The 26,779-nt window shown below is 46.7% G+C and overlaps 1 protein-coding gene and 1 long non-coding RNA gene across 7 annotated transcripts in view; one reads left to right on the top strand and one right to left on the bottom strand.

Moving 5' to 3' along the window:
* The first annotated feature begins 4,230 nt into the window (after positions 1–4,230).
* Positions 4,231–25,053, top strand: LOC134957540 (protein kinase C delta type-like). Its single transcript, XM_063939517.1, has 10 exons — positions 4,231–4,602; positions 8,066–8,166; positions 8,642–8,812; positions 16,001–16,092; positions 16,473–16,535; positions 19,587–19,725; positions 19,999–20,121; positions 21,510–21,638; positions 23,953–24,167; positions 24,917–25,053. The coding sequence occupies exons 1-9, from the start codon at positions 4,233–4,235 to the stop codon at positions 24,124–24,126; spliced, it is 1,362 nt and encodes a 453-aa protein (XP_063795587.1). The 5' UTR covers positions 4,231–4,232; the 3' UTR covers positions 24,127–24,167; positions 24,917–25,053.
* Positions 13,584–26,779, bottom strand: part of LOC134957541 (uncharacterized) — a 90,671-nt gene continuing 77,475 nt past the window's right edge. For 3 of the 6 annotated variants that reach the window (XR_010186647.1, XR_010186649.1, XR_010186650.1), the window contains 3 exons: positions 22,881–23,093; positions 17,783–18,069; positions 16,321–16,969 (listed from right to left, as the gene is read on the bottom strand). This is a non-coding gene — a long non-coding RNA (uncharacterized LOC134957541). Of the gene's footprint in view, positions 16,194–16,320; positions 16,970–17,782; positions 18,070–22,880; positions 23,094–26,779 lie in introns of those variants that run through there. The other 3 variants (XR_010186653.1, XR_010186651.1, XR_010186652.1) reach the window with 3 other exon arrangements.

A 26,779-nucleotide genomic window follows, 5' to 3' on the forward strand; every position in this document is an offset into this window, starting at 1 on the left:
AACGCACTTATACTTGATGCCAGTCGGCAAATATTCCGCTGTGCATCCTGCATATATAGAAATGCATCTTTTAATTGCTCTATAGGCAATAATATACTGTCCTTATCTAGGATATCATATTTCCAGTCAGGGAATCCGACCACGCCAACCCAGCACTGCACATCCAGGCTGAGGCGATTGCTGGTCGCAGTATAACACCAGTATGTGTGTAAATACATTTTAGGATACGCTCCTGCTTTCTATCAGCAGGATCCTTAAGGGCGGCCATCTCAGGAGAGGGTAGAGCCCTTGTTTTTACAAGCGTGTGAGCGCTTTATCCACCCTAGGGGGTGTTTCCCAACGCACCCTAACCTCTGGCGGGAAAAGGTATACTGCCAATAACTTTTTAGAAAATATCAATTGTTATCGGGGGGAAACCCACGCATCATCACACACCTCATTTTATTTCTCAGATTCAGGAAAACTACAGGAAGTTTTTCCTCACCAAACATAATACCCCTTTTTTTGGTGGTATTCATATTATCAGAAAAGTGTAAACTTTTTCCATTGCCTCAATCATGCAATGTGTGGCCCTATTGGAAATCACGGTTGTCTCTTCACCGTCGACACAGGAGTCAGTACCCCTGTCGGCATCTGTATCTGAGGTAACGGGCGCTTTAGGGCCCCTGTATGAGACGTCTGGACATGCACAAGCTGAGTAGCCGGCTGTCTCATGTCAACCACTGTCTTTTATACAAAGCTGACACTGTCACGCAATTTCAACAGTACATCCACTCAGGTGTCGACCCCCTAGGGGGTGACAACACAATTTCAGACACTCTACTCCGTCTCCTTATCATTTTTCTCCTCATAGATGTCGACACCAACGTACCGACACACAGCACACACACAGGGAATGCTCTGACAGAGGACAGGACCCCACTAGCCCTTTGGGGAGACAGAGGGAGAGTTTGCCAGCACACACCAGAGCGCTATATATATATACAGGGATAACCTTATATAAGTGTTTTTCCCTTTATAGCTGCTGTATTGTTATATACTGCGCCTAATTTGTGCCCCCCTCTCTTTTTTAACCCCTTTCTGTAGTGTAGTGACTGCAGGGGAGAGCCAGGGAGCTTCCCTCCAACTGAGCTGTGAGGGAAAATGGCGCCAGTGTGCTGAGGAGATAGGCTCCGCCCCTTTCTCGGCGTCCTTATCATCCTTTTTCTGTATGTTTTGGCAGGGGTTAAATGCATCCATATAGCCCAGGAGTTATATGTGATGCATTTATTTTAGCCATATAAGGTTTTTTTATCGATTTATTGCGTCTCAGGGCGCTGCCCCCCCCAGCGCCCTGCACCCTCAGTGACCGGAGTGTGAAGTGTGCTGAGAGCAATGGCGCACAGCTGCGGTGCTGTGCGCTACCTTATCTGAAGACAGGATCGTCTTCTGCCGCCGATTTTTCCGGACCTCTTCGCTCTTCTGGCTCTGTAAGGGGGACGGCGGCGCGGCTCCGGTGACCCATCCAGGCTGAACCTGTGATCGTCCCTCTGGAGCTAATGTCCAGTAGCCTAAGAAGCCCAATCCACTCTGCACGCAGGTGAGTTCGCTTCTTCTCCCCTTAGTCCCTCGATGCAGTGAGCCTGTTGCCAGCAGGTCTCACTGAAAATAATAAACCTAAACTAAAACTTTCACAAAGAGCTCAGGAGAGCCCCTAGTGTGCACCCTTCTCGTCGGGCACAGAAATCTAACTGAGGCTTGGAGGAGGGTCATAGGGGGAGGAGCCAGTGCACACCAGGTGATCCTAAAGCTTTCTTTAGATGTGCCCAGTCTCCTGCGGAGCCGCTATTCCCCATGGTCCTTACGGAGTTCCCAGCATCCACTAGGACGTCAGAGAAACATCTAATAGGAAATCCCTGAACTATGAGCAATTTCATTACGCTTCCTTTCTTAGTGTATACAGATCAAGTGACTGGCTGTATCTCTTATGGACAACCAGACCAATTTACATGGGCCTGGAGTACACATGCTGACTCACCTGTACTGAAATAACAAATACATCTTATGCTGGGTACTTCTGCGTTTGAGCGAACAGCCAATATATCGCTAGCGGGTAGGCAGGTGTAGGACAATGATATTACTGAACTACGTCATTCACAGACATATCGAGTCTGCTGTGCAGTACGTTACCCGATATACCACAATTTGCCTGCAATACCGCAACGATATTAAAGGACGCATATGTAGACAGGCCCGGTGCACGGTTTCTCGACACCCTAGGCAAATCGTCAGCATGCTGCCCCCTCCTTCATTCCAAACCACACACCAGTACCTACTATCCAGCCCCTCAGGTGAAAGTCTGGAGGTGACATCTTAGAAATTCACACGCCGTAGTCTGCGTTAAGTTAAACAAGGACGCGTCTCTCACAGTTATCCTTACTTTTATGATAAGCAGACCCCCCCAGATCATAGCGTCCTAGGAAGCTGCCTAAAGATAGAGCCGACCCAGGGGGTCATTCCGAGTTGATCACTCGCTGCCGATTTTCGCAGCGATAAGGGCAAAAAATTGGATTTCTGCGCATGCGTATGCCTCGCAATGCGCACACGTGACGTACGGGTACAATGAGCGATGTGGTTGTGCCCAGGCTCTAGCGAAGATTTAAGTCGCACTGATGGCCGCAGAGTAAGTGACATGAAATGGGCGTTTCTGGGTGTAAACTGATTGTTTTCAGGGAGTGTTTGGAGATGTGCAGCGGATACTGTATGTGCGAGCCTCCCCCACCCCCTCTTCGCGATTGCGTCCCGCACATACAGTATTATACTGTATGTGTGGGATGCAATTGTACGGGGGGGAGGTGGGGGGAGAGAGGATACTGTATGTGCGGGATGCAATTGCATGGGGGGGGGGGGGGAGGGGAGAGGATACTGTATGTGCGGGATGCAATTGCATGGGGGGTGGGGGAAGTGGGAGAAGAGAGGATACTGTATGTGCGGGATCAGGATGCAATCACGGGGGGTGGGCAGGTATCATGCAGGGAGACATTACGGGACTCTGCTGTGGTGCGGTGCGGGAAGATCGGGTGTTGTCACGGTGGGAGCAGTCACTACAGTACAAGTGTAGTAAGTGTAGGTCAATAGCCGGCAGCACAAAACTAACTTATGCGAGCAGCTGCTGATGGGTTACTTACTCCGTCACTGCTTCCGGGCGGCCACGGCATCCCTGCTCTTCTCGTAAAGGAGGAGGGGCTCAGCTAAGGTAATCAGCAAGCATTTTTCGACAGCATGAGGTACCGCCCTCCAATGGCCGCCATCCATAGGCAGATGCCTAGAGCTGCCTAGTGGTAGCGCTGACCCTGTCTGTAGATGATGCTGGAGGAGGCTGGGACACTAATAGTTAAAGGTCAGAAGCACAGGCTCCTCCTCGCCTATACCCCGCCCTCTGACCTGCCCTAAGGAGCTGGACTCTGCTTTAGCTGCTCCTGCTGCTTAGTTTTATTGTTTTATTTTTGACACCTCTGAGCGGCCGGCAGGTACAGGTCTATGGCTGAGCACCATTTTCAGTGTAACCTGTAAGACACATCTGTGTTCACCTCTCAGTGCAAATAATGTGATTTATTTTACATCCGTTTGTCCTGTGTTTTATCTTTTCAATAACTATTTGGTATTGTTATAAACTGTGTGTCCATATGATAGGGCGCAGGGTCTCACACTCGGCCCCCAGTACCCCACACAGTTCCTGTTTCCAGGTCACCTGTGGATATGTAACATGTGACAGTTGGTGATACACAGGGCACCTGCCGGGGGACTGGGACATGTGACCTGTGTGGGGTCATGAGGACAGAGTATGAGAACCACTGTGATAGGGAATACAGATTGTAAACTCAACTGGGACAGGGGCTGATGTCAGTAAGGGAAATGTTACCGGTGGAGCACTGTCCAATATGTGTGTGATATATAAATACTGTAATAATGTATAAATAAATAATCTATTAATGCTTTTAATAACTTTTTTTAATAAGGGACAAACCCAATTCAATATGTACCTTAGTCTGCATTGATAAAATTGCTCCCACCCCATAATTTAGGAAACCCCTATTTAGTCCAGTGCTAATTTCACACATGCTCCCCATTGATGTTACATGCACACAGACACACGCAGCATACAGCATGTATGTAGCACAGGTATATGGGCAGCTGTCGTCATGGCAACTCAGCTGTTTACCTTCAAGCCACTGGTGACAGTTGGACCATAGATGAAGCCGGCGGCCATGATGAAGAAGTCAGAGATGCCAAAGAAAGAGATGCTGAAGCCAGAGATGCCGAAGTCAGAGATGCCGAAGAAAGAGATGCCAAAGAAAGAGATGCCAAAGACAGAGATGCCGAAGTCAACTATTAAAAAGAGACCGATGAAGAGGACGATTTATATCAACACCTTTGAGGCGGAAGATGTAAACATCAAGCCCAGATGTGGCTACAAGAGGAGGATACTATCTGACTCCTCTGATGATGAGAAGGTCTCCATCAAGACAAAAGTTGCTAGAAAGTTGTCATCAAGCTCAGATGAGGAGACCAGCGATGAGAGGACGCAAAGTAGAGGCGCTCAGGGAGATGCAGAAGGAGGGAGTAAGTAAAACCCATACATACATATAAACTGTTTTTATACAGACACTGAATGTATTTTGGTAGGATGTACTATAGTAGACAAGTGCTGAGGCCTCTATTTCTACTACTAATATGTGAAAATACATTTCTATTAATTTATTTACAGCATGCTAACCTACTTGCATCATCATCTAATTTACTGCTACTTGTCTTGTTTGTAAATCCAATAATGCTTATCAATGACAATATTTGTATTTATTAATAATAAGGTGTGAACTATATCCAGGGTAAAATGTTGTGCCTCATGGATAACAACCCAACTTTAATGTATTGTATCTTCTCCACAAGTGTCGGTAAAGCCCCATTTACACCACATGTATTACTGTACAATCAGTTTCTGCCATAGATCTGCTCTTTGGAATCAGAGACAAATAAGAGCTCTGGTTTGGAGTAATGATACTCAGGGTAAGGATGCGGGTGATGTAAGTGTATGTGTAGAGGGTAATGTGGAGCTGCCAGTGACAAGGAAGCGTCAGTCACTTGCAGTGTGGGTAGTAATTAGCTATACTGATTAATGTGAATTAGAAGTAAAGATTATGGGCTAAGTGTAAAGTCTGTGGGTTGCAGCAGCCGGGAGATTGTAGCGACATCACCTTTACATGTAAAGCGGCACTAATATAAAAAGCAAAACCAAGTTTACCAGTATAAATCTTATATCTAGAAGCTAAATGGATGAAGTCTTGGAGCTGCCGGCACCTTGCAGGGTATTACATTTACAGCTACTGTAGATGTGTTTTCATTTCTTATTGCAGGTAAAGGCGGTATTTCTGCTACTGTCAACTTATGTTTATTTGTATTGATTTAATAGACCAATTATTCCATCAGTTAATCAAAACTTTTATAGATGATTTCTGCAAATTATGTTTAATATTAAGTTTAGTGTCCAGTTATATAGTATTATAATTATGGTTATTGTAATTGTGTGAGGTGCAGTGATGATCACTGTGTCAGTGAGAGAAACCTATACATAGACTGACATTAATATTTGTCAACATAATATTACATTATACAATACAGGTTACAAAATTGCCACTTTAATTGTTAATGTATTTAACCTTTAATCAGACATATTTATTTATTATCAGTTTCTTATATAGCGCAGCAAATTCTATTGCGCTTTACAATTGGAAACAAACAGTAATAAAAGAAAACTGGGTAATAACAGACAGACACATAGGTAGGATGGCCCTGCTCGCAAGCGTATAATCTATAGGGAAATGGGCATTGATACACAAGGATGTGTTATATATTGCACAATGGTCCACCAGATTGCAAAGGTTCTTGGCGGGCTGTATGATGGCGTCACACAGCAATGTTGGCCTGGGGTCAGGAGGATGGAAGCATGATTATCTCTTTCTTCCATCAGGAGGACACTTCTTATCATGAGGAATAGAAGTGTCAGCACTTAATGAGATAACTTTTTTCTAGCTGTAAATAAGCTCCTCCCCTCCAGACCCTTGACGCTTGTTAAGGATAGGTTGAATAAACAACTTCAGAAGCGGCTCTTACCATGGGCAAGCAGGCTTTTTTGCCCGGAGCGCCGCTGCCCCGAGGCTGCCACCGCCATGGCAAGAGCTGCCGCTCTACTCGGCTGTGGCAGGCACCGTGGGCTGTGTGGACGCCCGCTGCAGCCGGCTCCAGTGACAGACACTAGAGGTCATAATTGACCTCTAGTATTTGTGCAGCGCTGCTATGGTAGAAACGTCATGATGTCTCTCCCATAGAGAGGTGCCGGCGGCCGGAGACGGAGGACAGCACAGCAGCGGCCCGGAAGCAGGAGCGGGCTGGAAAGTATTGGTTTTTTTGGGTGTTTGCAAGCCGAGCTACTACAGGGGGCACAGCTACTGGGGGCACAAATACTGGGGGCACTACTACAGGGGGCACTGCTACAGGGGGGACAGCGCCAAATGAAAGTGATATGCCACAGTATGCCCCCATATCACATTATTTGACCCAGTGTGCCCTCAAATCACATAATATGCCCCAATGTGCCTCCATATCATATAATGTGCCTCAGATGGCCCCCAAGTCACATTCTGTAATGTGCCCCAGTATGCCCCCCAAATCACATAAGCCCCAATGGATTCCAAAATCCCACTTGTGTACATGACAATGTGCATCGCACAGTCCTGCTTTTCACTAAAGGAAGTCGTTACACAGAATAGTATAGACTCTTGATGCTACTGGATTAACATAGATGCCATGATTAGACACAAACATTGTGTGTGTATAAACACAACTCCCAACTTTTGAATTCAGAGGGCCGGGACGCTAGCGCGGCTGTGCCACGAGCAACCCGTAAAAGGGGTGTGAACATGGCCACGGCTGAGTGGGCGTGGCCGTGCATCACAAACCCATTTTCCATCATTTTGGGGGCGTACCCAGCGCTCTCCGAGCAGCTAGGCAGGCCCCGCTCCCCTCCCAGCGCTGAATACATGCACGGCACCTATTCAAAGATCACTCGCTGCTTTGAAGAGCAGAGAAACAGGTGATCAAAGCCTCCCCCAACTGCCAACCCCTCCGGCTCACAGGACAATGCTGCCCGAGGGTGGGACAGCAGGACAGTGAATTACCGGGACAGTCGGGAGGTATATGAATAGTATTAAATAATTACTATGTATGACTGACTGCACTTCACACTCAGTAGGATAATTGAATGGAAATAACCATGGTTTTCTTCTGTAATAAAGATGTGAGCTTAATTAATGTTCTACAGCAGCCGTGGGGAACCTTTTTGCTACCGAGGGCCATTTGGATATTTATAAAATCCTTCGGGGGCCATACAAAAATTCTCAACTTAAAAAATTACCCTGCCCCCAGTAGGTCTGCGCCAGAGGCGCGCGCGCCCAAAAAAATGGGTGTGGCCAGTTAAAATGGGACGTGATACACATATGCCCCCAATAGTGCAGTGCCAGATCCACAACTGCCCCCACAGTGCCAGGTATACAGATGCCCCAACAGTGCCAGGTATACAGATGTGTGTCCCCCCCGTGCTGCTTACTGCTGCTGCTGCTTGCTGACAGGGAGGAGAGCGCGGCTATGTCGGGTGGTGGCGGCGACGTGTAGGACTTCAAACCAGCCGCCGGTGCGAGAGCCTATCAGAGCTCGCGGGCCGGCAGCCGCGGCTCCTGATTGGCTGCCGGTCCGCGAGCTCTGATTGGCTCACGAACCGGCGGCTGGTTTGAAGTCCTACACGCCGCCGCCGCCACCCGACATAGCCGCGCTCTCCTCCCTGTCCTGACAGCTGAGACACGCTGCCGCCAGACTGAGCGGCAGGGTGTCTCCCTGACAGAAGCGGGTTGGCCAGAGCAAACGGCTTTGCGGGCCTTATACGGCTCGCGGGCCGGAAGTTCCCCACCCCTGTTCTACAGTATAATATATGGGTGTTGTTGCAATGTTCTCATGTCCCTTTTCTCTCCATTAGGAACCAGCAGTGCTTCAACCCCCTGCCTCAGAGATGCAGTCTCTAGCACCATCCAGAGACTGGAGTTTTACCATCAGTTAGGCCAAGGTGCTTTTGGGAAGGTAAGCAATGAGGTTTCAGTTGTCACAGGGGATTTACTATATGTCTGAATTTGGATGTTATTAGAGATGAGCAAGGCTGCGGTGCAATTTCATTTAATGGGAAAGAGAAAGAACACATATTTGTAGTTAGGTTGTGCAGTCCCCCCCACCCCCCATTATACTCTATATTATGTATATTTGAAGGTGGAGACTCCTTTAGCAAGGATTGGCACCCCACTCACCTGGTTGGCCACCCCTGCCGCTCTAGACTATCACTAGTGTGGTGCCTTGGGGTGGCTGACCTTTGCGGACTTGGAGGAGTACCACGCTCCAGACTATGAATCTTAGTGTTAGGAACCCACCAGAGACAAGGTCACCTGGACGCTGGTTGGTGGGCCGGTATTTTTTAGCTGAAAAGTATGCCAGGCACCTTTATTTTGTTCTATTAGATGTCCCTGTGTTGTTAATGAGGCTGACACTGTAATATTTCCTCTAGGTCCTGCTGGCAGCCGACTCACATACCAACGAGTTGTTAGCTGTGAAGATCATGAGCAAACGTCATCTGCTACGTGTGGGCGAAAAAGTTGCCTTTGTGGAAAGGAAAGTATTAGAACTTGCATCGGAAAGCGCTTTCCTCATTCACGGCCACTTCGCCCACCAGACCAAGGTACGGCTGTAAATGCCTCTTTATTGCTAAATATCCACACATACATCCTATATGCTCATTTTCTTCTGCTGTGACTTTTATTTCCTACAAAGAAACTCTCATCTAAATGTAAAGCACAATGTAATAAGTCGGCACTATAGAAATGTTAATAAATTTCCAGAACTGCATGTATACTGTATCCATAGCACTTATGGACCCATTTATCATACAATATTAGCCGCAAATATTATGTATCCCCCAATGTAAGAAGGAGGTATCTCAAACCTGCTGCGATCCCTCCATTCCCACCAGCAGCCACATCCCCCATAGGTTTCTATGGGAGATCCGATACTGCCCAATGTATCAATATCGGGATATTGGCTTCCGATGCTACCGCAATCTTCTGATTATGGTAACCCGTGGGCTACACTTCGGAAGTTCCAAAGGAACCTCTTCCAGAAATGGTCGTATTGCACGGCGGTCATGATGACTGCTCATGCGCAGTGGCCCTGGCAGCCCCTGTCCCTGCCTGTGCTGTGTGATACATCCACACAATATGATCGCATTATGCAATGCAATCTGGGGCGATATTAATGCCCAGGATTGCATTGTAGATGCGATCAATGGTAAATGGGCCCCTTAGAGATAAAGGGATTATTGAGCACTTGGTGATAAAGGGAATATCAAGCACTTGGTGATAAGTAATTATTGAAGATGGAACTGAATGTTGTATCTGAGTGTATGTCTGTAGCGTCTCTCCCAGTGCTGCCTTCTGTTTTACATTCCCGTCCACAGAAATATCTCCTGCCACGTCTACTCCTCCACTGCTGGAACTGGGCTGGTTACTTGGTGTAAATATGCCACAGACCTAAGTCAGTGGTGATTTAATAAGTGGGGCTATCTGATTGATGGCATCTACTGGACTAGTACACAGGGCGGTAGAGAGCCTGGCTGGGCCCAGGAACTGTACAGGGGGTGTGTCCTAATCACAGGAGGCGTGGGCATATACCCTTTGAAAAAATACAGATTTTTTTTATTGTAAGCACCACCATGGCCACAATGCAGCCCAGCACACAGCAGTGTGTGCTGGACTGAGGAGAACTGCAGCTTAAGGGGGAGGAAGCCTGGGGCCCCCACTGGGCCCCTCCCTCAGACCTGGGCCTGGGTAATTTGGACCCTCTCCCCCCTGTCTTGGCACCACTGCTAGTACATAGGAGGGCAGAGCAGATAATGAGGATTCTCACCTGGAAATACTGATAAGAGCCAGCAGTCCACAATTAATTTATCATAATGGATATTTATTATAACACAATCACTGCTGTAAAACATTTCCCCTTACCTCTGTAGTGACAGATTTCCCCTTTCCCCTGTAGTAACGTACAGTATTTCTTCTCAATCCCTGCCACCTCTGCAGTCACACATTCACCTACATATTACTAAAGGCCCATATAGACGGGCCGATGCGGGAGAGATGTGTGCTGAGCGAACCGCTCAGCACGCATCTCTCACGCCGCTCAGCACAGCGCGATCTGTGCTGAGCGTGCGGGGGGAGACGGGGAGCCGCTCATTTCACCCAGCGGGTGAAGTGAGCAACCCGCTAGATTGGCCTGCATGCAGGCCAATCTAGCACCAGCGGTAGCAATGCGCAGGGCAGCGCATCGCTATCACTGTAGGGGGTACACACGGAGCAATAATGCTCAAATTCTAAGCAATCTAGTCAGATTGCTTAGAATATCGCTACGTGAGTACCCCCCTTTACCTGTCCTCCCAGGCAATACAACTCCTGTGAGACCATGCTCCCCTGTATTTGCCGACTGGTGGCAGATCACAGTGTAAATCAGGCCTGGCCAACCTGTGGCTCTCCAGCTGTTGTTGAACAGCCCTCCAAGTCTGGAGGTGACATCTTAGAAATTCACACGCCGTAGTCTGCGTTAAGTTAAACAAGGACGCGTCTCTCACAGTTATCCTTACTTTTATGATAAGCAGACCCCCCCAGATCATAGCGTCCTAGGAAGCTGCCTAAAGATAGAGCCGACCCAGGGGGTCATTCCGAGTTGATCACTCGCTGCCGATTTTCGCAGCGATAAGGGCAAAAAATTGGATTTCTGCGCATGCGTATGCCTCGCAATGCGCACACGTGACGTACGGGTACAATGAGCGATGTGGTTGTGCCCAGGCTCTAGCGAAGATTTAAGTCGCACTGATGGCCGCAGAGTAAGTGACATGAAATGGGCGTTTCTGGGTGTAAACTGATTGTTTTCAGGGAGTGTTTGGAGATGTGCAGCGGATACTGTATGTGCGAGCCTCCCCCACCCCCTCTTCGCGATTGCGTCCCGCACATACAGTATTATACTGTATGTGTGGGATGCAATTGTACGGGGGGGAGGTGGGGGGAGAGAGGATACTGTATGTGCGGGATGCAATTGCATGGGGGGGGGGGGGAGGGGAGAGGATACTGTATGTGCGGGATGCAATTGCATGGGGGGTGGGGGAAGTGGGAGAAGAGAGGATACTGTATGTGCGGGATCAGGATGCAATCACGGGGGGTGGGCAGGTATCATGCAGGGAGACATTACGGGACTCTGCTGTGGTGCGGTGCGGGAAGATCGGGTGTTGTCACGGTGGGAGCAGTCACTACAGTACAAGTGTAGTAAGTGTAGGTCAATAGCCGGCAGCACAAAACTAACTTATGCGAGCAGCTGCTGATGGGTTACTTACTCCGTCACTGCTTCCGGGCGGCCACGGCATCCCTGCTCTTCTCGTAAAGGAGGAGGGGCTCAGCTAAGGTAATCAGCAAGCATTTTTCGACAGCATGAGGTACCGCCCTCCAATGGCCGCCATCCATAGGCAGATGCCTAGAGCTGCCTAGTGGTAGCGCTGACCCTGTCTGTAGATGATGCTGGAGGAGGCTGGGACACTAATAGTTAAAGGTCAGAAGCACAGGCTCCTCCTCGCCTATACCCCGCCCTCTGACCTGCCCTAAGGAGCTGGACTCTGCTTTAGCTGCTCCTGCTGCTTAGTTTTATTGTTTTATTTTTGACACCTCTGAGCGGCCGGCAGGTACAGGTCTATGGCTGAGCACCATTTTCAGTGTAACCTGTAAGACACATCTGTGTTCACCTCTCAGTGCAAATAATGTGATTTATTTTACATCCGTTTGTCCTGTGTTTTGCAAACCCCGCTCTATGGGAGATCCGATACTGCCCAATGTATCAATATCGGGATATTGGCTTCCGATGCTACCGCAATCTTCTGATTATGGTAACCCGTGGGCTACACTTCGGAAGTTCCAAAGGAACCTCTTCCAGAAATGGTCGTATTGCACGGCGGTCATGATGACTGCTCATGCGCAGTGGCCCTGGCAGCCCCTGTCCCTGCCTGTGCTGTGTGATACATCCACACAATATGATCGCATTATGCAATGCAATCTGGGGCGATATTAATGCCCAGGATTGCATTGTAGATGCGATCAATGGTAAATGGGCCCCTTAGAGATAAAGGGATTATTGAGCACTTGGTGATAAAGGGAATATCAAGCACTTGGTGATAAGTAATTATTGAAGATGGAACTGAATGTTGTATCTGAGTGTATGTCTGTAGCGTCTCTCCCAGTGCTGCCTTCTGTTTTACATTCCCGTCCACAGAAATATCTCCTGCCACGTCTACTCCTCCACTGCTGGAACTGGGCTGGTTACTTGGTGTAAATATGCCACAGACCTAAGTCAGTGGTGATTTAATAAGTGGGGCTATCTGATTGATGGCATCTACTGGACTAGTACACAGGGCGGTAGAGAGCCTGGCTGGGCCCAGGAACTGTACAGGGGGTGTGTCCTAATCACAGGAGGCGTGGGCATATACCCTTTGAAAAAATACAGATTTTTTTTATTGTAAGCACCACCATGGCCACAATGCAGCCCAGCACACAGCAGTGTGTGCTGGACTGAGGAGAACTGCAGCTTAAGGGGGAGGAAGCCTGGGGCCCCCACTGGGCCCCTCCCTCAGACCTGGGCCTGGGTAATTTGGACCCTCTCCCCCCTGTCTTGGCACCACTGCTAGTACATAGGAGGGCAGAGCAGATAATGAGGATTCTCACCTGGAAATACTGATAAGAGCCAGCAGTCCACAATTAATTTATCATAATGGATATTTATTATAACACAATCACTGCTGTAAAACATTTCCCCTTACCTCTGTAGTGACAGATTTCCCCTTTCCCCTGTAGTAACGTACAGTATTTCTTCTCAATCCCTGCCACCTCTGCAGTCACACATTCACCTACATATTACTAAAGGCCCATATAGACGGGCCGATGCGGGAGAGATGTGTGCTGAGCGAACCGCTCAGCACGCATCTCTCACGCCGCTCAGCACAGCGCGATCTGTGCTGAGCGTGCGGGGGGAGACGGGGAGCCGCTCATTTCACCCAGCGGGTGAAGTGAGCAACCCGCTAGATTGGCCTGCATGCAGGCCAATCTAGCACCAGCGGTAGCAATGCGCAGGGCAGCGCATCGCTATCACTGTAGGGGGTACACACGGAGCAATAATGCTCAAATTCTAAGCAATCTAGTCAGATTGCTTAGAATATCGCTACGTGAGTACCCCCCTTTACCTGTCCTCCCAGGCAATACAACTCCTGTGAGACCATGCTCCCCTGTATTTGCCGACTGGTGGCAGATCACAGTGTAAATCAGGCCTGGCCAACCTGTGGCTCTCCAGCTGTTGTTGAACTACAAGTCCCAGCATGCCCTGCCACAGTTTTAGCATTCCGTAATAACAAAACTGGCATGGCATGCTGGGATTTGTAGTTTCACAACAGCTGGAGAGCCACAGGTTGGCCAGGCCTGGTGTAGCGGATTGATACTGGCTGATGGCTGTCATTACTTACACGTAGCCTCACTGCGGCAGTGAGGGTGAATTTTGACAGTCATAGGCGTCCGCAGAATATTTTATTAGGGCGTGCACCGCTGGAGGGGTGTGTCTAGCACAGCCTATTGGCACTCAAAGCAATATAAAATACATAACACAAAAGGCCTGGCCACTGAAAATGGGGGAGTGTCAAAATGACACGATACCTGTTTCTCATTACTCTGGGAGCATTCCTTTCCATTACATATGCACCTCACCTATGGTGGTTTCTCTCTATGGGGAACCTCTGAAGAAATGTCCTCCCTGGGCAGACGGCTTCCCACCCTTTACTCTGTCTCTCAGCCTCCACCTCACATAGTAGTAGTGCCCCTTACACAATGCCCACACAGTATCAGTGCCCCTTACACAATGCCCACACAGTAGTAGTGCCCCTTACACAATGCCCACACAGTATCAGTGCCCCTTACACAATGCCCACAGTAGTGCCCCTTACACTATGCCCACACAGTAGTAGTGCCCCTTATCAATGCCCACATAGTAGTAGTGCCCCTTACACTATGCCCACACAGTAGTAGTGCCCCTTACACTATGCCCACACAGTAGTAGTGCCCCTTATCAATGCCCACATAGTAGTAGTGCCCCTTACACTATGCCCACACAGTAGTAGTGCCCCTTATCAATGCCCACACAGTAGTAGTGCCCCTTATCAATGCCCACACAGTAGTAGTGCCCCTTACACTATGCCCACACAGTAGTAGTGCCCCTTACACTATGCCCACACAGTAGTAGTGCCCCTTATCAATGCCCACATAGTAGTAGTGCCCCTTACACTATGCCCACACAGTAGTAGTGCCCCTTATCAATGCCCACATAGTAGTAGTGCCCCTTACACTATGCCCACACAGTATCAGTGCCCCTTATCAATGCCCACATAGTAGTAGTGCCCCTTATCAATGCCCACATAGTAGTGCCCCTTACACTATGCCCACATAGTAGTAGTGCCCCTTATCAATGCCCACATAGTAGTGCCCCTTACACTATGCCCACACAGTAGTAGTGCCCCTTATCAATGCCCACATAGTAGTAGTGCCACTTACACAATGCCCACACAGTAGTTGTGCCCCTTACACAATGCCCACAGTAGTTGTGCCCCTAACACAATGCCTACAGTAGTTGTGCCCCTTACACAATGCCCACAGTAGTTGTGCCCCTTACACAATGCCTACAGTAGTTGTGCCCCTTACACAATGCCCACACAGTAGTCGTGCCACTTACACAATGCCAACCAGTAGTCGTGCCCCTTACACAATGTCTTGCTAAGATGAGGACCAGTATATAACCTGCATACGGATTACAAGACCTGTGAGTGCCGCAGCCTTTCATTGATAGAACACAGGGCAGTGCGGCACACCAATAAATCAGCTGGACCAAACTGTCCAGCTGATTTATTGAAGTGACAAACCTCCTGTGCTCTGTACCAAGTTTTCCCCAGCAATAAGTATATTTAAGTGGCTGTGCGAGGCGGTCTGTGAGTCTGTCTGACCGGTTGTCTGGCGCGACGGGAGGGGGTGTCACAGTGGAGAAAGATAGCGCCGGTGACTGTGTGACAGGCAGCCCGGACAGCGATGAGCAGCGCAGTCTGTGTGCGTGCTGCTGTAGTAGCAGGTGTGATGTGCGGGAGGACATTAGGGGGTGCCTGTGCGCACCAGGCACCCCCCGTGCACACGCCAATGCTGACAGTCACACTGAGACCCTGGACCATGCGAGACAGGACAGATAGAGAGACAGTGGTATTTCTGGATCAGGTACACATGCATCTTCCCTGTTTCCTGCAGGGAGGTGAGAATGGCCTTGTGTCATGTGCTCCATGGTCTGAGGATCAATGCTATTAATAACACCTGCTACAACTAATACACTTGTAGCTCTTCTGCAATTATTCAGTGTTTTATGTTTTAGATGCATCAATGACTATTAATGTTTGCATGTAGGACAATTTACTACCTGGTATAATGTTTTAGTGTAAAAATAATCATTTTATTGGTGTTATGTGTTACTAACTCACTGTAAAACGATTATAGAACATGTTCCATAGACTGTGGTATAGTAAGATTCTTATTTGCCCCTTTTGTCCCTGTGCCCTCTCTCTGTTCTCCTTGTCCCCCCCATGACTGTCCATTATATTCCCATGAGGAGAAAAGAAGTGAAGGACATGTTTAACAATGAATAATGTATATCATTTATCTTTACTTATTTTGGTCAGAAGATGACATTCCCCAAGGTCCAACTCTTTCCCCCCTGACTTTCCTGACATGTATAATAACACTATTGCTTCTCCCATAAACAGGAGCACGTGCTCCTTGGTATGGAGTATGCGAGTGGTGGTGACTTGGAACATCTTCTGATGAGGAATGGGCCTCTTACCATCTCCAGTGCAAGGTGAGGACATAGAATGATATCTTGTTAGTATTGTGTGAGCCTAAGAAGCAGCACTTTATCCTTCTGATTATTAGAATTGTTTCTGTAAGTTGTCTTCCATCCTGACAAATAAAGCAGCTGTTATTATAGAAGGATACTTTGTGAGCGTCATCTTGAAGACATCCCAATACTCCTTTTACATAAACTCTAATAAGCCATATACAATATATAGTGACTTGCAGCAATGCACAACACTAGAAACATTATATTAGGCAGTTGGGAAACTTGAAACAAAATAAATGGGGACATTGTGGGAAAATGTGGGGAGTGTTGGCTGGAAATCCTCAGCCATTATGTACACATCCTAACAATGTAACATTAACTTGTTTTCTATCCAACAGATTCTACAGTGCAGAACTTGTATGTGGGCTCCAATTCCTGCATTCCAAGGGCTTCGCCCATGGGTAAGTATATAGTTACAATATAACAAGAGTATAATAAAGTGATATTACTATGGATTCTTATACTGTACATGTTATACAGTCATTGGCCCATATCTTCCACTTACATGTTACACCTGCCTCCCTCCCAAAGTACAATCTTCATGTACAGCTTCGGGGGACACCGGGGATCTCTCTGCACAAGTCTTCTATTCTTTCATGGAACTTCAGAGTTTTGAAATATTGTACTAACATTCATCCCAGAAGCTTTTCACTGGCATCACATGGGGTCCTATTGGTTGTGCACCCTCACATCGGGCATTGCCATGGCAGCTCCATAGTGGTCCGCAAGCTGAGTTTCAGAGACCCTTGCTCTCTGCTTAGGGAAGTCCCTGTCTCCTGTAATATAGTGACCTCAGACTCTTCCTGCACTTGTCTAACGCGGTCAGCGAGGACCCCTGAGGAAGAGGAGGGAAACATTAATTTTAGAAACTTTTACACACATTATTACTTTACCACACACCCGCCACCGAGCACTGGATCTATATACACCCAGCAGGTCATGGGGGGCTGCACTGAGACCCCTGATCGTGTACACCCAGATTGTGCCTTCCTGACATCCAATATGGGTCTCACATGCAGGGTGAGACAGGGAAGGAGAGGTGTAGGGATGATAGCGGGAAGGAGGAAGTGAGAAGTGCAGAGGAAGGAGGTGGAAGGAGGGAGTGAGAAGTGCAGGGTTAAAGAAGGATAGAGGGTAAGAGAGGTGCAGGCGGTAAGGAAAGGAGGAAGAGGAGCAGGAGTGACATGTGAGACATTAAGGGAATGTACAATAAAACATATGGGAAAGAGGTGGATGGATGCAGGGATGGTGGGAAAGACTGGTTGGATAACTTTATATCACATAATATGGGTTCCTTTATACTACTGTATATAGATTTAAAAAGGATCATGAATTGTTTTCATACGAGCAATATCTGTAAGGCTTCTGGGGCTCTAGGTGTACCCAAGACTCTGGCCATTCTATTTCCCATACCCCCACTTCTTAATTCCTTCTTCAACCTATATATATATATATCTCCCTATCTATCTCTCTATCTATATATATATATATATATATATATATATATAAAATCCTGCAAGTATCCTGCACTCATTACACAAATAAATAATTCACCCCATTGTCCGCTGAAATGTAACAAGTGCTGTCTGACCCTCGTGTCAATGTACTTTTATAATTTCTTTAGGGCTACATACAAGAATGAACTTACCCCATGTATAAGGTTCTCCCGTCACCAGCTGGGGAGGATCAGCATCAGCCTCCAGGTGTCGCTCCCTGTGACATCAATATCACTAATTATTATGCAGTAACCACACATATTAGCATCAGAAGGGGTCAGTGGGCTCAGTAAGCCCGCCCTATTACATAACACAGAATTCTGCTGAGCACATAAAGCGGCCACATCGCAGTTTGCCGTACATCTGCAACCTGTTCACGCAGCAGCGGCCGTATTGCGCCTGTGTGGTCATTTACATTGCAAGCTGTCAGAGAGGACCCCTGAGGAAGAGGAAAACGTTAATTTTAGAAACTTTTACACACATTATTTATTACTTTACCACACACCCGCCACCCAGCTCTGTAACTATATACACCCAGCAGGTCATGGAGGGCTGCACTGAGACCTCAGATCGTGTACACCCAGATTGTGCCTTCCTGACATCCAATATGGGTCTCACATGCAGGATGAGACAGGGAAGGAGAGGTGTAGGGATGATAGAGGGAAGGAGAAAGTGAGAAGTGCAGAGGAAGGAGGTGGAAGGAGGGAGTGAGAAGTGTAGGGTTAAAGAGGGATAGAGGGTATGAGAGGTGCAGGCGGTAAGGAAAGGAGGAAGAGGAGCAGGGGTCACATGTGAGACATTAAGGGAATGTGCAATAAAACATATGGGGAAGAGGTGGATGGACGCAGGGATGGTAGGGAACACAGGGTGGATAACTTTATATCACATAATATGTATAGATTTAAAAAGGATCACGTATTGTTTTCACACGAGCAATATCTCTAAGGTTTCTGGGGCTCTAGGTGTACCCCAGACTCTGGCCATTCTATTTCCCATACCCCCACTTCTTAATTCCTTATCCAACCAATATATATATATATATATATATATATATATATAAAATCCTGCAAGTATCTGGCACTCACTACACAAATAAATAATTCACCCCATTGCCCTCTGAAAGGTAACAAGTGCTGTCTGACCCACGTGTCAATGTACTTTTATAATTTCTTTAGGGTTACATACAAGAATGAACTTATCCCATGTATAAGGTTCTCCCCGTCACCAGCTAAGGAGGATCAGCATCAGCCTCCAGGTGTCGCTCCCTGTGACATCAATATCACTAATTATTTATGCAGTAACCACACATATTAGCATCAGAAGGGGTCAGTGGGCTCAGTAAGCCCGCCCTATTACATAACACAGAATTCTGCTGAGCACATAAAGCGGCCACATCGCAGTTTGCCGTACATCTGCAAACTATGCACGGAGCAGCGGCCGTATTGCGCCTGTGTGGTCATTCACATTGCAAGCTCATCCCTGAAGGATGCGTCCGCAACATGATTTGACAGCGGTGTGTGTTGGGTGGGCGGCGACGTGGCATTTCGTGACTGTGGCAGGCCAAACGGGGGCATGTTGGGAGCATTTTCAGGTCGGCTGCGTGATGACACACATAGCTGCTCCGATAAAAAAAATGGCTGCAGGCTGCCTGGCTGTGCTGGCCGGGGTCAACCTTTAATCGATGCGTCTGCAATCCTGTGCTGGGCCCTGTGCTGGACAGCATGTGAGGAGATGGATGCAGATCTTGCTGTGTATGCAGCGATCTGCGCCCATCTCTGAAAAACCCCCATGGACACTAGCCGACAAATGATTACAGTAGGTGCTGACACTCTAGTCCTTGTTCCTAAACATACATTCAAAACTATTACACATATAAAGTGCTTTATCAATGTATGTATCAATTACTCATGTTTGTATGAAAGCACAGTGCAGACAAAGATTTTATTGTCTTTACAGCGACCTCACGCCAGACAATATCTTGGTGGCTGCAACAGGCCACCTCAAGATCGCCGACTTCGGTCTCGCAACTGAGATCACGCCTAGAGACCGGAGTGCCACTGGCTGTGCTGGAAGATGTGGCCACATCACTCCTGAGGTGAGGTGCAAAGGGTCTTCTACCTTCAGAGGTCTTGTGGAGTTCCGTCCTTGATGGGTCAGAGCTGTTGTGGTGGCATGAGCGGTACCTACCCATTATTAGACAAGTGGTTTTAATGTTACGGCTGATCAGTCAAATACAAATATATATATATATATAAAATTGATATCTTGTGTTTGCCCCTGTATACAGAGAACTCAGTAAAAAAAAAAAAAAAGCAAAAATGTAAAAACTAATTGCTAAAATCTTGATAATGACTCTCTCTTCTGATAGGTGCGTTTTCGCGAAGAAAGAGCGATCGGCAAAGACTGGTTTTGTCTTGGCATCATACTGAACAAAATGGTCAACGGAATATCTTTTGAACCAGGCACTGAAGTCAGGAACATCATTGATGAGGTAAATAAAGACGCAGCCTCTGGCTTCAGAATGCCCAGGAAATGGGGCCATCACACCCATGTTTTCTAGAACACTGTCCGTTGCCGACACCCAAACGCCAGCAGCATGTCAGTCAAGCTGCAGCTTTTGTGGAACTGTGAGCAACATCGCAGGACCTGACCTACACATACACAGATCAGTACAAATCAGCAAACTGGGGAAATATCACCCCAGTGTACAACTCTGAATCAGGCCCTGTGTGTCAGAGAACTAGACATTTTAGGACCATGTGCATGAGAGAGCACTGGCACCCCCCACCACCACAGGAGGCGGTGTGGGCAAATTACTGTGTGCCTCTATAAGTGCTAGACTACCCTCCAACCCTATGCCACTCTCTCCTCCCTGTTCTAGGGTAAGGATTGAGTAATAGTTTCCTGCTAAACATTATGGCTGCCTCCTGTTGCTGTGTGATACGGTTAGTAAAGGCGCACTTTATACTGTCCCTGGGAGAACTATAAGATACTCTGCACTAGCACACGAAGGGTTCCGCTCTGACTTCCCAAAGGCGGCACTAAGTGTTTCTGGCTTTGGATTATACAATGTTAGGTCACTGTGTGTCTACAAACCAAAAGGAATGATGACTATGTGTTGTCTTGGTGCCAATTCACTTATACAGTAGTACTCAGCTACAGTAGGTATTCTACACATTACATTAACCCTTTAACTACATCATCCATCCATTGCACCCTGCTGTCAGACCTGGCGGTGTACGGTGGGTGTCCTATCTACATGGGCAGCATGATGACCAAGGCAGCAGCCATACCACCCCCAATAGAAGTCAGTATTGATGCAGTTTATTAATAAGATATCCCCTGATCAGCTGAGTGATACTCAGACGCTTCTCACTACTGGGCAGGAGCTGTAAGGCCTAACTTACTTCTTCCCTGGGCCAGTCTCAGCAGTAAGCTGGGTGACACATGCACAATGGAACTGAATATCCAGCCTTAGCTTTTCAGGTCTGCTTATAAATGAAAAAATATATAGACCATAAATAGCAAGAAAATATAAAAACATAATATATATTTTAATGCTAGAAAGATTGTGGCTGTGCCGTTATGTAAAATAGATGATTTTATAGATAACAAGATCTGACCACCCATTGTTGCACAGACAAATCAACCTTAGGACAAATATGACAAGAAATGGCTCAGTAGTTAGATGTTCTTGGAATGGGGGATGATAATGTGAGACACACTACAGACCCCAGATAGGATCTCAGTAATAACATACTGTGGCCATGGAACAATCGCTTTATAATCCTCTGTGCCAGGCAGCAGAAATGTTTGTTACATGATTGTATTGAGCAACTGTGCTGTATATGTCATTTAATACAAATATACTTTTTTTAGCTCTTCAGTATCAACCCAGCCAAACGCCCAGGAGTGAATTATAACATCCGCCAACATAGTTTCTTCCAGCATATCGACTGGGTCGCCTTGAAGGCCCTTGAGATGGAGCCCCCATACATTCCTGCACCAGTAAGTAAAAAACAGAACTTCCATGAGCTACTGAATGCTGGTCAGCAGATAATGCATAGATGTCAGACATATACATTTGGGTGTGAAGGATAGGCACTGTTTAGTTCAGGGCTGGCCAAACCGGTCCTCGAGATCTACCAACAGTTCACATTTTCCAGACCACCTAGCTGGTGCACAGGTGTAGTCATTACTAATTAAGATGTGCTGCATTCATTCCTAACTGACAATTCTACAGATCTCCAGGAGGCCTGGAAAACATGCACTGTTGGTAGATCTCGGGGACCGGTTTGGCCAGCCCTGGTTTAGGTCGTCATTCAATAGGTAGACAGGGTCATTAATTAGACAAACTCATTAGGTTGACAGCCAATAGGTAGATAATGTTTAAGGTAGACAGGGTCAAAAGGTCGACCGACAAATTATCACCACTTTTTTGTTATTTTAGTCTTAATGCCTAACCCAAACTGTCACCTTCCGCAGCCTAACCCTAACCCTGCCTAACCCAAACTGTCCCCTTCCGCAGCCTAACCCTAACCCTGCCTAACCCTAACTGTCCCCTTCCGCAGCCTAACCCTAACCCAAACTGTCCCCTTTAGCAGCCTAACCCCAACCCTGCCTAACCCTAACCCAAACTGTCCCCTTCCGCAACCTAACCCTAACGCTGCCTAACCCAAACTGTCCCCTTCCGCAGCCTAACCCTAATCCTAACCCTCCTCCTAGTGTCTAACCCTAACACTAATGACTAACCGTAACTGTCCCCTTCTGCAGCCTAGCCCTAACCCTGCCTAACCTTAATCCTAACCCTTGGTGTTGACCTATGGACTGTCTATCTAGACCAAGCCTGGACAACATGTGGCTTTCCAGCTGTTGTGAAACTATACATCCCAGCATGCCCTTCCATAATTTCACCATTTCCTAATTGCAAAATTGTGACATGTTGGGATTTGTAGTTTCACAACAGCTGGGGAGCCACAGGTTGGCCAGGCCTGCTCTAGACAGTGTCTATCATGTATCCGTATACCCATAGATCTAAGGACATGGGCACATGTGTATGTATGTTCCACTTGTCACTCAACCAATAGACATGTATTATTATTTATACAGTGGCACTAATTATGGAGAACTATACAAAGAGCAGTTATCATCACATCAGTCCCTGCCTTATTAGACCTTACACTGTAAATTCCCTAACACACTTACACACAACACACACACTAGGGTGCATTTCAGTCACTAGTCACTAACCTGCCAGTATGTGTTTGATGTATGGAAAGTAGCCGGGGTACCTTGAGGAAACCCACACATGTATGGTGAGAACATGCAAACTTCACACAAATAGCGCCTTGGCCTTGATTGAGAACTAAGATCATGATTCCGGCACTGCGAGATAGCAATGCTGACCAATATGCCACTGGGCTGTCCTCTTTTAATGACAAAAGCATGTCTGCTCTTACACAACTATAAATAGAAAAAGGAAAATAAGTTCTCTTCGTGGTCAGGGCCACATAAAAATGACTGACAGACACATGTTTATGAGTTTTCATTCTACCAGGGGACACAAAGAAGTAGAAAGGACTTAATTACTACTTTATCAATACTTTACACAGATGTGAATTCAGCTCTATATTCTGACTGTTATATCACTGATTATCCTGCACCTCATAATAGGCTCATACGAAGACAAAGTGGACTTTAGAGCCAAGTTTACACTTTCCCATAGTGATCCTCTGGAAATTCCTTCTCCTCTCTGCACTTGTAGTTACGTAGCCTTCTCCTGAGAGCTCAGAGTAGGTGGACACCTTTACTTGCCCCAGAGCAACCTACATCTACTGCAATACTGTGGTTATATATGGGCTGAGCGACAGTGTGTCCCTTAGAATGTAAGCTCTCATGTGCTTATCCTTTGTCTTACTTTAATAATCCTCAATTGCCCAAATCACGCAGTTTTTTGGCCACCTGGATCTTATCTCTGTCATTTACTGGTGTAGTTATGCTTAGTTACCCTGTACTTGTCCTATATTGTCTTCAACTGTAAGTCACTGTTCCTGTTTTGATTATGTGCATATGTACTCTGTAATTGGGCGCTGCGGAACCCTTGTGGCGCCATATAAATAAAGGATAATAATAATAATAATAATTTGTGCACCTGTAATGCCTCTTCCTTTAGCTTTATATAGACATGGTGTCAGGGTCTAATATGTAACTACTGTAAATAACCTCTACAATAGGAAGTTTGGTAATTGCCTATTTTTCTCTCTTACAAGTCATATGAAAGATGTAATAATCACTGATACACTTTTACTTCTTATTTCTGTAGCCGACCTTTCCACCCTCTGCCTCCATAAGTAACCAGCTAGCAATAATGGAGGCAGAAGAGGCCAATAATCCACCTATAACAGCCCCCCAGCAGGACCGGTTTGCAGGGTTCTCATTTACCACCTCCACCTGGAGAACCCCCCCAAAGGCACCGGGCCTACGACCGTCTAGCTGAGGCAGCAGCACTGCTGGATGCAGGAGTTGGAGTTTCTGCAGGTATGTACATTATGGATTCATTTTTCTTCTGATTTTTTTAAACATGATTAGTTGAAGTTTTCAACTTTAAGCGGTGGAAGGATAAAGAAAGAGAAAGGTAGATAGAGCTGGGTGTAGCAGTATTGTAAGAAGATATAATACAAAAAGCTTCTGACACAAAGCAATGCAGAAACAATAACCATCTGCAGATTATTACATAAACAGAGATATAGCGTAAGAGATATAACAATGGTAGAGGGGAATGGAGGACAGTGGGTGAGGAAAAGGGGCATGTCGGGGATGTTACTAGAGGAAGAACAAAAGGAGGGAGGAGGAAGAGTAAGATGCACCTGCTGCATGCTCAGAAGAAGCATTGTAACCCTACATAATCCATTGTTTCATGGGCCCTCCAACGCTCATGAAGTATGATGTAATATACATAGATGGTATGTACAGCAATAGTGCGATCAGTGCATTGGAATACATGTATGGTAGTAGTAATGTAGAGAACTCAGTTACATACTGTATATAACCTGACTTCTCTGCATTACTACTATCATAGAGGATGGGGGAATTCTGTGTTTGTGTCTGGATCAGCCCCTCCCTTGCAAGCACTTCCAATAGGCCAATACATTGATTTGCCTAACTTGTCACTTTTGTGTATCACTAATTTATTTATCTGCCAACAATTAGTATATTGTATATTTTGTTATATTGTAACGCATTCCTAGATGTTACCAATGTACTGATATACTTTTGTCATTATACAGAATGTTGATAAGAAGATGGATTACAGCTTGGAAGAATTTTTTTTTACTTTTTTAAAATTTTAACATTTTTATATTAACTATTTTAATTTTTACATTTTTAAATTTAGTAGGGGTGGGAGTATAAGTATTTTATTATAATTGGCTAGAATTTTAGTTATAGGTAGAAATAATTTAAAATTTTACTATTTTTCCATTTTTATATTTTTTCCATTTTCCATTAACATTTTAATTAATAGACTTTATAAGTATTTTAAAATTTGCATAAATCTTTGCTACAGTTAGAAAAATAGAATTTTTAAGCTTAAACTTTTTTACATTTTAGTGTTAGTATATTTTCATTTTTTTAAATAACATCAGAACATCAAAACAGGAGTGTGATGGGCCGGCTAAAGGGGACGGTTGGAGGCCGGTATTTTTTTATTTTTTTTTTAAATTTACATTGTAATATTTAGGGGCCCATTTATCAAATAATGGGCCACGGGCCTAATTCAGTAAGGATAGCAAATTCTGCTAATCAGCAGAATTTGCTATCCTTTTGATCCATGCTGGGGGCCACCCAAAGCTGGGCAAGGCAGCCCAGCAAGATGACCGGCGCCCCCCACTTCAACAAGCAGAAATTGCAATCATATCGCAATTTCTGCTTGTTAGCAGAAACAAAGGACGGCTCCTGCCGACGCAGCTTAGCTGCGGCAGCAGGAGCCCCGCCGCCATATTCACGATCACAGCGACTGCGTGTGACGCCATGTAGCCGCCGTGATCATGCCCCAAACACGCCCACATTCAGCCAACTCTGTCCCCAGTTTGCGCCGCCCCATAACGCTCCATCTCCTCCCTGGAAACGGAGCGCTGCCCGTCCCCCGCCCGGCGACCGCCTCTGCCTGATTGATAGGCAGAGGCAATTGCATTTTTTGCAGCCTCTTGCAGAAAGTGCGGGCACATGCGCAGGACGAGCGCTGCGCATGCGCCTGTGGTGTGAACGTAAAAATTCCAGTTTGATTGCGATTTGCGATCCAACCTGAATTAGCCCACTAATTCAGTAACGATAGCAAAGACCGCCCAGCATGCTGACTGAAACCTCACCCACACTGAACAAGCAGAAATTGCGATCATATATCGCAATTTCTGCTTGTTAGCAGAAACAGAGGACAACTCCTGCCGCAGGAGTCCCGTCGCCATGTTCATGATTGCGGCAGCTGCGTGTGCCATCACGCAGTCTCTGTGATCATGCCCCCGACACCCCCCTGTTCGGCCACCTCTGCCCTCTGTTCGCGCCGCACCAACCCCGCAACACTCCGTCTCCTCCCTAGAAACGGAGTGTTGCCCGCCCCCCCTCCCCAAGATTGCCTCTGCCTGATTAACAGGCAGAGGCGATCGCATTTTCTGCACCCCCCAACCCGCAGAAAGTGAGGGCACATTCACAGGATGGGTGCTGCGCTTGCGCCCATGGGGCTATCATATAAATTCTGGTTGGATTGCGATATGTGATCCAACCTGAATTAGCCCCAATATTTGCTGCTATACTTGCTGCGATACCTCTATTTCTGCCTGTAGCTGGATTCCCCATAGGTTTCTATGGGGGATACGATGCTGCCTGATGTATCAATTTGCATTCCCCATATTGGCCCCACAGCTACCAATTGTAGCCTATAGGCTACAGATTGCGAAAAAGTAGATCCGTCTGAGTTCCCTAGGAACCCTCCGCCAGAAATGCCTGTGTGCGTGCACGCGCAGAATCCCTGTCCCTGCAGGTGCTGGATGATACATTCACCCGATAGGATCGCATATTACAATGCGATCCTGGGTGTAAAGATCCAGCCAAGATCGCTTCCAATATGTAACCCTTGATAATTGGGCCCCTAAGTG

The sequence above is a fragment of the Pseudophryne corroboree genome, chromosome 9 (assembly GCF_028390025.1).
Source record: "Pseudophryne corroboree isolate aPseCor3 chromosome 9, aPseCor3.hap2, whole genome shotgun sequence".
Taxonomy (NCBI): Eukaryota; Metazoa; Chordata; class Amphibia; order Anura; family Myobatrachidae; genus Pseudophryne; species Pseudophryne corroboree.

Coding starts and splice junctions, on each gene's coding strand:
- LOC134957540 (XM_063939517.1), top strand. CDS start 4,233: ATGAAGCCGGCGGCCATGATGAAGAAGTCAGAGATGCCAAAGAAAGAG. Junction 16,093..16,472: donor CTTACCATCTCCAGTGCAAG/GTGAGGACATAG, acceptor TCTATCCAACAG/ATTCTACAGTGCAGAACTTG. Junction 21,639..23,952: donor CCCCATACATTCCTGCACCA/GTAAGTAAAAAA, acceptor TTATTTCTGTAG/CCGACCTTTCCACCCTCTGC.